A 12,992-nucleotide genomic window follows, 5' to 3' on the forward strand; every position below is an offset into this window, starting at 1 on the left:
AAAATACCAATTAAAATGTCTGAATAAAAATTATCTAAAGTTATATGAGTAAGGAAAAATAACCACTGGCATTATAATGGCATGTCTTGCAAAAAGATCATTATCAATTTAAAATTATGAATATAATTTAAAATTACATTACAGATATAAGCTTATATCTGTGATTTTAATCTGTATAACTGAGAGACTGTAAATGTTTGTTCTTAGGTCCTTATGAATACATGCAAAGCTTATAAAGCCCTGGGCAGCTTAACTATAGAGTTTCAATAGCACGGCACCTCTGAGAAGAAAAGGAAGGCTAAACTTCCTGCCCCAAGGAAATTGACCTGGTCTGGGAAGGTGAGCTGTGGGAGGAGGGCCTGGACCTCCAAGGGTGTCCAGATGAAAGTCAGGACAGAGGGCTGGGTGACTAACGTAATATTTTCAGGGTTCATCTATGTCGTATCTTGTATGAGTACTTTGTTCCTTTGATGGTTGATAATACTCCATTGCATGGATTTTCCACATTTTGTTTATCCATTCATCAGTTTTTTAGACATTTGGATTGTTTTTACTTTTTGGCTATTGTGAATAATGTGGCTATGAATTTTCTTGTACAAGTTTTTTTCTAAACTTAGGCTTTTTTATTTCTCTTGGGTGTATACCTAAGCATAGAATTGCTGGATCTTGTATTTACTTTTCTGAGGATCTTCCAGGCTATTTTCCAAAGTGATTGTACTGTTTTGCATTCCCACCAACAATATAAGAAGGGGTCCAATGTCTCCACATCTTTGCCAATACTTGTTATTATATGTTTTTTTTCTATTATAGTCATCTTACTGGGTGTGAAATGATAGCTCATCGTTATTTTAATTTGCATTTGCCTAAGGTGTTTGCCTAAGGTGTTTAATTTGCATTTGCTTAATGGTGTTTATCATCTTTTCATACACTTTACTATCCATTTGCATATCTTTTTTGAGAAAGGTCTATTTGGATCCTTTATCCATTTTTTAATTGCGTTATTTGTCTTTTTCTGAGATCTTTCTATATTCTAGATACAAGTCCTTTATGAATTCTGTGATTTGTAAATATCTTCTCCCATTCTAAGGGTTGTCTGTTCATTTTCTTGATTGCATCCTTTGAGGAACAAGTTTTTAATTGTGATGAAATCCAATCTTTTTATCACTTCTACTTTTGATGTCATATCTATGAAGGCCTTGCCTGGTCCAAAGTCATAAGGATTTACTCCTATATTTTTTTTTTAAAGTTTTATAATTTAGCTCTTACACTTAGATCTAGGATCTATTTTAAGTTCATTTCTACTGTGTGAGATAGAGGGTCAATTTTATTCTTTTGCATGTGGATATCCTGTTGTCTCAGGACCATATTCTTTCCCCATTGAATTGTCTTGACATTGTCAGGAAACCATCATTAAGGAGTTTTGTGTATGTGTGTGTGTGTGTGTGTGTGTGTGTGTGTGTGTGTGAGACAGAGAGAGAGAGAGAGAGAGAGAGAGAGAGAGAGAGAGAGAGATGGTAGGGGTCAGATGAGGAATGACATGTTTTGAATGTCTAAATGTTAAGTGAGAAAAGGTCACCTGGCAGCCCTGAGCAAGTTGAAGAGGTCTGGAGCTGACAAAAAATGCCTAAATCCAGGACGAGTAAATGGCTAGTTATTGCTTTTAGTATGGAGGAAAAGTTGCTTAACTAGATGCTACTGAGTATAGATAGAAGAGAATAAATTTGTTAATAATTGGTTTTCTCTTCATGAAATTGGTGACAATGTGTAGGTGGGGATTAAGGATAAGTAACTCTAGATGTACACCCAGGTCTCTTACTCTCACATCTCAGTGAAGGACATTAAGCAGAAAAAGTATGTAAGTTAGGAGATGAAGAATACAAATAAGGAGAGAAATGAGCTGAGCAAACCAACTTTACTCCAATAAAAATTAATAAAATAATCTTAAAAAAATAAAAATAAACAGAAAAAAAAATAAAAGAAATGTGAGCTGATATTCAAGGGAGCACATGAAGAAACTTATTTCTAGGGAATGTTCCTTGAAGGAACAGAGCAAAAAGCCAAGGCAAAAGCTCAAGGGAGCCTTGATATTAGAGAAGACCAGTATCTAGGTCTGGGAAGGAAAAGATTCAAAAGAAGTTTGGTATCTAGCACAAGAATTACCTCAAAATTCATTTCATCAAAAGGTTTTTTAAACATGAGGATGAATAAATCAAAGAGTTGGTAATCAATTCCATTCAATACAACTTGCATTTCTTTTCTGATTTGTATTTCTCTTAAGAGACCAGCGACTCCAAAATTCCAAGTCAAAAGTTACACTGCGGTTTTTAGAATATCTTTTTATCTTCAAGTTCTCCTAACAAGTTTTCCTTGATCTTTCTTATTTCCTTCACCCCACCGCACACTTTTGAACCCCTACTTTATTCAAGCCCAATCCACGCTCCCTCACCCCTTAAATGTGTCTTCATTTGCTTTTACAGATTCGGTTTTTGCACTTAAAATTCAGCTTATCACAGAGAAGTTTGTGAAAAATGGAACATGGTCTTTACAAAGAAACTCTGAGAAACTCAACTGGCAGATCAGGTACTGAATAGCTGTTGTTGTGTAATGTATCTGCTCATCTACTTTCCATCAATCAATAGCTATTCCATGACGTTCGATTTTATTCTTTTACAGGCAGTGGAAGATGCAGTAATTTGTATTTTGGGTAGATCTGTTGGGTGACCAGGTAGTTGGAGGCTTGGAAGTGCACAATGCTGAAATCAGGGAGATCCATTCAATGACTATTGAAACAGTCCAGATGAAACTATATAAACTAAGGCAGTAGAGTGAGAATATGAAGGAACTGATGAAACAAGTTGCTAAGACGGAATGATTAGGCTGTGACAGCAGCATATTGGAGGAAGGAAGGAGGAATCTGAGATGGATTTTTTTTCTTTTTTTAAATTTTTTATTGAAATATAGTTGATTTACAATGTTGTGTTAGTTTCAGGTATACAGTAAACCAATTCAACCATATGTATATATATATATATATGTATTATATATAATATATATATTATATATAATACATATATATATTCTTTTTTTATATTCTCTTCCATTATACATTATTACAAGATCTTGAGTATAGTTCCCTGTGCTATACAGTAAATTCTTGTTGGTTATCTACTTTATATAGAGTAGTGTGTATATTTTAATCCCAAACTTCTAAGATTGATTTTTGCATTAAGCTATTGGAAAGATGGTGAGGTTCTTCACCAAGGTGGGGAATTATGGAGATAAAGCAATTTGCTGAGGGAAAAAAAAAATGCACATTTGTTGTTGTTGTTTTTTAAACCAAGTTAGCACTTTCTGGATATCATTCGTATGAGATTAATAAATTCTGGATCCCAAGTAAGCTGTAGCCACTATATTTTACTCTAAATTTGTGAGTCAACACACTATGCGAGGGTTAAAGCCACGGGATACAATTATAGCCCTAAGGAGTATATATGGAATGATAGGAAACAAGAGGCTGGAGAATAACACTCTGAACTCTTTAAGGCCAGGGATCATTTCTGTATTCATATGTGTATATCTAGAGTGTAGAACAATACACAGAATGTACTAATTATTTAGAATTGGCTTGTGGAAGGAAGAAAGTACATGACTTCCTTTTCAGGGATCAGATCACCAAAAGAAAGTAATATAGACTCCTCTTTATCTCCAGCAAGTCTCTCTGGCTGTAGACCCTGGAGTTCTTATTTTTGTATCTTCTCATGACCCCCAGTTGGTTCACTAGAATAATCTGCCTGGACCCTGATCTTGTTTTTATGACGGCAATACTAAGCCTTTCTGAAAGGGGGCAGTGTTTTATGACTTCTGGACTGAAACTGTTTTTCTTTTCTCCCATAGGAGGGGAAAAGTGTCCCAGAAAAGAATATATGGATGGGGGTGGGGTGGGGAGTGTCAGTCACTTTGTCTTGTGAACTGTGGTATGAGCCCTTATGGGAATCATAGTGTAGGGAAGATGGGATATTGAGCAGTTAGCAGATATGGGTCATTGATCTGGGTATTAAGGATTCGTGATCAGCAGGAATGGGCAAGTGTCTACGGTAAGAGAGTTTGGCAAGTTCTCAAAGTCAGTGGGGGATGTGGAGTAAAAAGAGTCTCAGGATTGGTGATTCTCTTCCTGTGTCCTCACATTACTGTTATTACTGAAAACTTGGTTATTGTGCTACAGAAATTGCAGTCTGAGCCATATTCTGCCTGTCAATCTCATCACTGGGAGTGTTTTGACTCACTTGCCTCTTCAAATTCTGAATCCATTCTGGGAGTTGTAGCATTATGACCCATGCTTTCCATCACTGTAGAAGGAAGAACCCAAGTCTTGCCCTCAGGCCATGTAATACCCATACCCTAGATCATGGAATTTCTAGAGTTTTTCCATACTTAGTCACTCAAAAGCCTCTCCTGTGGGGTTAATGTCAGGTTAGATTGTCCTTCTCTGACTTCTTTTAGCTCTTTCTATACTCACCTTCATGTCCTCTATGAAGCCTTGGCTTTAGTTGAGGAGGCAGAGTCTGTTCCTTTGAACTGTAGGAAAGACTCAAGACAAATTGAACTCTAGGTACTGAGAGTTGTACTGCACTTCAGCAAGATGTTCTGCACTTATTATATCCAAAGACTTCAAGAAGTAAAACTAGGGCAGACTGGCATCTGATATAATAGTGTGTTATTATAATATATCAATTATCTCCTGAGTCAGACCTACAAGATAGTGGAGAAAGGGGTATCTCTTTTTAGGTAGGAAAGAGGCTGGGATCAGGAGCTACCTTCACTCTTAGGCAGTCAACCACATTCTCTCTTGTAGTCCCCCAATATCTCCAGTAAAAACCAGGAAACATACTTGGAACAAGCACAGGGTAATGGCAATTTCAGGTCTGCACTTCATTGAACAAGCCCAGAGACACTGCTTTTTGCTGTGCAAATGTCCGGTTTGGTAGGTAGCTGGAAAGCCCATTTCTGTGAACAAACTCTCTACCATTTTTCTTTCTTCATGTTTGTGTAGTACATTTAATTTCACCAAAGACTTTCAAGCCATTATTCAATTTTCATGACAACCCAGGAAAATAAAATGGGCAGAGATTATCATCTTCTTTAAGAGATGATAGCTGAAGCATGAGCTCTAAGAAAAATAAAACAGAAGTCTAAATATGAGACATCTACCATTCTAAATGAATTGGATTTACTTTAACATATTTTATTCATTAATTAATCTTTCCAACATTGGACTTCTAGTCCCATTCCCAGGGGTATAAATGAGGGCTAATTGGGACATGGCAGGAAACTGTACTTACCATCATTAGCCATAGGGAAATATAAATCAAAACCACAGTAAGATACCATGTCACACCCACTAAGAGGGCTAGAATTTAAAAAAAATATTAATAACAACAAATGTTATAGAGTATATGAAGAAATTGGGAGTTTCATACATGCAAGTAGAAATGTAATTTGGTATAGTCACTTTGGAAAACAGCCTGGCATGTTCCTCAGACAGATAAACGTAGTTACCATATGACTCAGCATTTCTACTCCTAGGTATAAACCCAAGAGAAATTAAAACATAATTCTACAAATACTTGCACATGAACGTTCATAGGAGCATTATTTATAACAGCTGCAAAGTAGAAATAATTCAAATGTCCTTCTACTTATGAATGGATAAACAAAATGTGGTATATCCTTACCGTGGCATATTATTCAGCCATCAAAAGGAATGAAGTACTGATACATGCAGCAACATGCATGAACCTTGAAAACATGCAAAATGAAAGAAATCAGTCACAAAAGATCACACATTGTATGATTCCATTTATTTCAAATGTCCAGAACTGGTAAATCTATAAAGAGAGAAAGTAGATTAGTGGTTGCCTAGGGCTGGGGGTGGGATGAGAGAAAAATGTTAATGACTGCTAAGGGGATACATTTTGTTGGGGGCAGGGGAGTAATGGTAATGTTCTAAAATGAATTGTTGTGATAGTAGCACAGATCTATGAATATAATACCAAAAATATTGAATCATGCACTTGAAATAGGTGAATTGTATGGTATATAAATTGTATTTCAATAAAGTGCTAATTTAAATTTTAAAAAAGGGAGAAAAGAAACTGGACTTACTTCCTGCAGCAGAAAGAAATGTGGGCTGCTGGCCTCTCAATCTCTTATCTCATGGCTGAATTCCTTTATCCAAGGGATTAATCCCTTTATCCAAGGCTTCAGGCCTCCCCCTCCCATCTCATTCAGCTTTCTGGGTCAGGGTCTGCTGGACAATGGCCTTTGCACAGCCACTTCATGGCCCGAGATCAGCTTTTCTATGTTTCTCCCCAAGCTTGGATTACACTTTATACCTGCAAAATTCCCTACATGTCTCTACCCAACCCCAGCCAACTGCTGAAGTCTGGTGGGTGAGGTGAAACCTCTGAAGGGAAGATGAAGGCTGCCTGGCTTCACTCACCTATACTTGCACGTGCAGAAAAGGACAGAAATTAAGGAAAGCTTCTGGGGGTGGGGAAGTGTCTTGAAGCAACAGGAGGAGCCAGAAACACCTCCTATAGAGCCAATTCAAATACATTCAGTCATTCCAAGTCTAGAACTCTGCAGCACCAATCAGAAAGTGGGAAGAGGAAGAAATGTGTGTCCTAAGCAAGAAAGAACTGTGTCAGGATTTTAAAGAACAGCAGGTACAACAGGCTTTAATAATACCAGAGGCCAGGCTTCCCTGGTGGCGCAGTGGTTGAGAGTCCGCCTGCCAGTGCAGGAGACATGGGTTCGAGCTCTGGTCCGGGAAGATCCCACATGCCACGGAGCAAATAAACCTGTGCACCACAACTACTGAGCCTGCGCTCTAGAGTTTGGGAGCCACAACTACTGAAGCCCACTCTCCTAGAGCCCGTGCTCCACAACAAAAGAATCCACCACAATGCGAAGCCTGCACACCACAATGAAGAGTAGCCCGCACTCACCGCAACTGAAGAAAGCCCGCGTGCAGTAACGAAGACCCAATGCAGCCAAAAATTAAGTTTTTAAAAAAGCATGTTGTAATCATCTCATCTTAAGAAAAAACAACAAAGCCTTTATTTCCGCATTTCCATGCAGCCATCTGTCTTTTCTCATTTACAGTACTCTTATTGGATTCACTTTCTCTCCTATGCATTTACTTTTTTTTTTTTTTTTTTTTTGTGGTACGCGGGCCTCTCACAGTTGTGGCCTCTCCCGTTGAGGAGCACACGCTCTGGACACGCAGGCTCAGCGGCCATGGCTCACGGGGCCAGCCGCTCCACGGCACGTGAGATCTTCCCGGACCGGGGCACGAACCCGTGTCCCCTGCATCGGCAGGCGGACTCTCAACCACTGCGCCACCAGGGAAGCCCCCTATGCATTTACTTTTAACCCACACCAATTAGGTTTTCTGTCCTCACCACTTTTCCAAATTGGCCTCATCATGGCCCTCAATCTAACCTGTCTCTCTTGTTCAAATCCAGTGATCAGTTCTCCGTCCTCATCTTACTGACCTACCAGGATCACTTGACACAGTTGGTACTCTCTCCTTTTTTTGAAACTCTTCTCCTTCTTCATTTGGCTTCTTTCTCTCTCTAACTTCTTTTTCTGACTTAATGTTTTATTTCTTCTCAATTTCCTTTGCTGAATTCATCTAATCCTCCAGACTTCTAAATATTGTACTATCCATGACTCAGTTTTTTCTTACCTCTATCCTTTTACTATGCTCACTAATTGCACAGTTCTAAATACTCTGTTGATGCTGATGAACTCTAGACTCACAATGTTGAACTACCTTCCTACACTTTTATTTGGATGTGAAATAGACATCTTAAATATATGTAAAACTGAACTCAATTTTCCATTTAACAACCTTATTTCCTGGTCATTTTTTTACCTCAACAAATAGCCAATCCATTCTTTGAATTTTTCTGGGGGATAATAATAATGGGAAAAAAAATAAAAAGTTTATTTCATCCTGAACCTCCCTTTCATACTCTAGATCCTACCCATTAGAAAGTCAATATGTTGAAATATAAATAAAGAATTCATGGCTAATGTTGGATCGGAGAGGAAACAGGAACATATGATGCCAGGAAGTGGCTCAACTGGCAGGTAGCTGAATTTGAGTTTTCATGGGCACACAAGGGATTAAGGAGCTTTTCTTAATTGTCCAATCCCAGTCTGAGTCTCCACATACCACAAAACAGCTGTGTGAAAGCAAAACTCTTGGCTTGAGAAGGAAGTGTCAGCCCAGGCCCCTCACTATGAAGAAGGCAATTGAGACAAAGGAAATAGAAGAGTTGAAGGGTTGGGGGAGATGAAGCCCCCAGGGATTCAGAACACCTTGGAGAAGTCTCAAAAGTCCATTGTATGAGGCTGTGATGTCGGTGCTGAGGTCACAGAGGAGACCTGATGGAGTGAGTTCTGGCTTAGGAGGCTTCCGTGGTGGCTGTTCAGCAAGATGAGGGCAGTTTTGAGCCTTGTATAAGAGGAAGGACGGGGCCACAGCTGATTGGTATGTTTCCCCAAACTGGGCCCTTCATGCTGCCCTTGCCCCTTCACTCATCAACTGTAGACCTCTTTCCCAGGGCCTCAGGTTTCCCTCCCATGACCCCCGACATCTCTCAAACCCAAAATCCTCCCAAAGCATCCTATCCCAGGGACCTCATAACCCTTTCCATGTGGACCCTGCAGTCCCCCCACCCTGAGATCCCAGATCCTCTTCCTGTTCACCTTTCCTACTTTCACCACTGCCCAAAAGGCTGATCTCGGTCTCCCATCCCCATCCCCCTAGCTGTGTTCCCACAGACCTGGGCCTCCTGCTGCCCACCATGGCCAAAAGTGGAGAGGCCCTGCCGCAGGGCAGCCCGGTGCTGGTCCAGGATCCTCACCTCATCAAGGTGACAGTGAAGACGCCCAAGGACAAGGAGGATTTCTCAGTTACAGACACTTGCACCATCCAGCAGCTGAAGGAAGAGATATCCCAGCGCTTTAAGGCCCACCCTGATCAGCTGATCCTAATATTTGCTGGCAAAATCCTCAAGGACCCTGACTCACTGGCACAGTGTGGGGTCCGAGATGGCCTCACTGTCCACCTGGTCATCAAGATGCAGCGCCGTACTGTGGGCACTGAGTGCCCAGCTGCTTCGGTCCCTATCCCAGCCCCAAGCCTTGGATCACTCCCTCAGCCAAGCTCCATTTACCCAGCAGACAGGCTACCCACCTTTAGCTTAGGTGTCCTCACAGGCCTCAATGGGCTAGGCCTGACCTCCGGTAGTTTCCCCGACCCGCCAAGCTCACTGATGTGGCAGGATATGTCTGTGCCTGAGTTTGTGGCTCAGATCATTGATGACTCCTTCATCCAGGGTCTGCTGTCCAACACAGGCCTGGTGCGCCAGCTGGTTCTTGACAACCCCCATATGCAGCAGCTGATCCAGCACAACCCTGAGATTGGGCACATTCTCAACAACCCTGAAATCATGCGGCAGACAATGGAGTTTCTGTGCAAACCTGCCATGATGCAAGAGATGATACGTAGCCAGGACCGGGCACTCAGAAACCTGGAGAGCATCCCTGGTGGCTACAATGTGCTCCGTACCATGTATACAGATATCATGCACCCAATGCTTAATGCAGTGCAGGAGCAGTTTGGTGGCAATCCCTTTGCTACCACCACTACTGCTAATGCTACCACCAGTAGCTGCCAACCTTCAAGGATGGAGAACTGTGACCCTCTCCCCAATCCCTGGGCTTCCACGTGTGCAGGCTCAGCTGGTAGGAGAGGCAGGAGGCCTGGGGACCAGGATGTATCCGAACTTAGAAACAGTGTTTGCAATATTCTAGGTAATATGAGGCTCTATGACTATCTCCAGCAATTACATGAGAGGCCCCTGTCCCTGAGAACCTATCTGCAGGGGATTGCATCTACCCTCAGCCCAAGCCAAGAACCACCATCACCACCAGGAAGCCAAGTTCCCCCAACTTCACCCTCATCCCAGGAACTTGAGTCAGGCCGGCCTCTCCCCAGGGAGTCAGTAGCAATCAAGGGGAAGCCCTCCTGCCCCGCATTCTTGAGATATCCCACAGAGAGCAGTGCTAGAAAAGCTGGAAGCCGAGATGGTGCAGGGAATGGCTCCACTGCCCACAGCACCAACATGCCTGATCTTGTCTCCAGGCTGGAGTGTGCTGCCAACAAGGCCCCATTTGTTCCTTCCCCACCTTCACCCACGGCAGTTACCGCTGGAACCCCTGAGCGTGTCTGGCTGCCGCCACCAGCTTACCCAAAATCTCTGAGGCCAGCCAGAATGAATGAGGCCCCACAGTTGCAGGACGAAATGCGCTGGCAGCTGCCACTGCTGCTGCACCTTCAGGCAGCCATGTCAAACCCTCGTGCCATGCATGCCTTGCTGCAGATTGAGCAGGGTCTGCAGATCCTGGCTACTGAAGCCCCTCGCCTCCTCCTTTTGTTCATGCCTTGCCTAGCAGGGCTGGGAAGTACAGCAGGAAGTACAGAGCCTCGAGAGGGTGCCCTTATGCCTGCGGATCCTCCCCTAGCCCCAGGTCCTGAAGTTCCCTCAGCACAAGGCTCTGTGGAGCTGGGCCTCCATTCCATGCCCTTCCTCCAGATGTTGCAAGCCCTAGCTGGCGCCAATCCCCTGCAGCTGCAGCCCGAGACTCACTTCCGGGTGCAGCTAGAGCAATTGCGGGCCATGGGCTTTCTGAATCCTGAAGCCAATCTGCAGGCCCTCATTGCCACCGGAGGTGATGTAGATGCTGCTGTGAAGAAGCTGAGGCAGCTGTAGGAGCCCTAGTTGTTCAGACCGTATCTTTTCCTCTGTGCTTTTCCCCCCATATCCCCTACCTTAACACCCCCATTCTTGAATGCAGCTGCACTATGATGCTCTTTACTGTGGAGACAATGTTGTTCCAGAGTCATTGGGAAAAATGAGAGCCAGGACAGGGTAGGGGTGCTGCGAGTGACCCAGCCATCCCTGCCACTGTACCATCGTGGGACCCCAGTCTGAGCTCTGCTAATGCCTATCTTGAGATGCAATTACATCCAATCTTCCATGTCATCTGCTGCCTGAGTCTGATTTTTTTGTGGTCTATGAGAAAAGCGGGGGGTGTATAGGAGAAGAGGTGGTGGTAAGAGCTGTCTCTGCATGGATGGGAGGGCTTGGATGGGAAACCAAAAGGTTTCAAGTTAGAAGATTCAGAGGCACGGGGAACAGAGGAGGGTGAGATGAAGACTGCAGCTTTCCTGGTGTCCTTCCAAAGGTCCCCCCAGATTTGGTGTCCTGTAGGAGCTGCCACCATGCACTCTGTGTTCTTTGGGGCTCTCTACCATCAGCCAGACTGAAAAGTGGGCACGGCTTCTTATTTTTACTGCCTCTGAGCATTATCCTACAGGTGGCTCTCACTTTTGGGATTTCATTCTGATCTGAGTGGATAGCAATAGAGCAAGAATCAGGCTGAGTTCTAAGATTCCCTGATCTCACCAGGTTTACAAAGTTACTGTCCCTGGTAGCCAGATTTATAGTTGATTCCACTGCCACGGACCCAGCTTGTTCTGGATTTTGTCTTTCTTGCAATATCTAGCTCAGAAACTGAGGACCTACCCTGTGCTCAGCATTCTGCTAGGGATTAGGAATTCAATGTGAGTAAAAGAGGCACGGTCCTGCCCTCATGAGTGTATGATGGTAGCTGGAACTGTTCAAACAGTACTAATTATATATAATCACAAACTATGATAAGTGCTATAAAAGATGGGGAACTGTGAAATAGCGTAACAGAGGCTTGGTCTAGTCTGGGGAGAGAGGGAAGGGTTCTGTGAGCAGGTTCTCCAATCTAAAATCTGAAAAGTGGTAAGAATGAAGTAGGGAAAGATTCGAGAGGGGAGGGAAAAGTATTTCAGCAGAAGAACCATTATGTACAAAGGTGCTGAGGCAGGGTGTGCATAGCACACAGGAGGTGCTCTCAGCATCTCAGACTAAATTCTCATTTGCACTCAGGGATGCTTCTCAATACCCATGTGCTTCTGGGGCAAAAGTGTTACAATTCATGAATCAAGTGAGTGAACCATGCCTTCCAGCAAATAAATGTGCCAGTGAGCTCACACAGGTAAACACGCTATGGAGTGATACACTAACAGAAAATGTATATTCACCCTTTTTTTTTTTTTTTTGTGGTACGCGGGCCTCTCACTGTTGTGGCCTCTCCCGTTGTGGAGCACAGGCTCCGGACGCGCAGGCTCAGCGGCCATGGCTCACGGGCCCAGCTGTTCTGCAGCATGTGGGATCTTCCCGGACCGGGGCACAAACCTGCGTCCCCTGCATCAACAGGCGGACTCTCAACCACTGCGCCACCAGGGAAGACCCATATTCACCCTTTAATACACCTTCACATGGGCACACTTTTGTGCACGTGTATGAGCATACACACAAAACACAGTCTGTTAGAGTTTTATCACCAATGGGGGTATAAAGAAACAAGCAAAAATCTAATGCTGTATTCTTGTCAAGGAAAGAAAAGGGTCTTTGAAAGAGGATACCACTATAGTAAAAGTAGCCATGGTGTGTGTTTAAAAGTCAGAGACTCAGTGTTGGGGGTCCTTTTAGGGAGAAACAGGTTCTGCCTGGAATCTATGATACTTGGACCAACCTGTCTTTACCTTTTAGGAACCAGCACATGGCTTAGAGATGAAATGAGCTTTGGGGGCAACTTTCTCCCATTGTTTTATGGGTTTTTTTTTGTTTGTTTGTTTGTTTGTTTTGCGGTATGCAGGCCTCTCACTGTTGTGGCCTCTCCCGTTGCGGAGCACACGCTCTGGACACGCAGGCTCAGCGGCCATGGCTCATGGGCCCAGCCGCTCCGCGGCATGTGGGATCTTCCCGGACCGGGGCACGAACCCGTGTCCCCTGCATCGGCAGGCGGACTCTCAACCACTG

General features: G+C 43.4%; 1 protein-coding gene and 1 long non-coding RNA gene across 2 annotated transcripts in view; both read left to right on the forward strand.

Annotated features, from left to right (window-relative positions):
- Positions 1–288, forward strand: part of LOC115839500 (uncharacterized) — a 32,201-nt gene extending 31,913 nt beyond the window's left edge. The window contains exon 4 of the long non-coding RNA XR_009565045.1: positions 208–288. This is a non-coding gene — a long non-coding RNA (uncharacterized lncRNA). The remainder of the gene's footprint in view (positions 1–207) is intronic.
- An 8,588-nt stretch (positions 289–8,876) lies between these two features.
- On the forward strand, positions 8,877–10,847 carry UBQLN3 (ubiquilin 3). Its single transcript, XM_030831198.2, has one exon. It carries the CDS (start codon positions 8,877–8,879, stop codon positions 10,845–10,847), a length of 1,971 nt encoding a protein of 656 aa, XP_030687058.2.
- The last annotated feature ends 2,145 nt before the right edge of the window (positions 10,848–12,992 follow it).

Source organism: Globicephala melas, chromosome 8 (genome assembly GCF_963455315.2).
Source record: "Globicephala melas chromosome 8, mGloMel1.2, whole genome shotgun sequence".
Taxonomy (NCBI): domain Eukaryota; kingdom Metazoa; phylum Chordata; class Mammalia; order Artiodactyla; family Delphinidae; genus Globicephala; species Globicephala melas.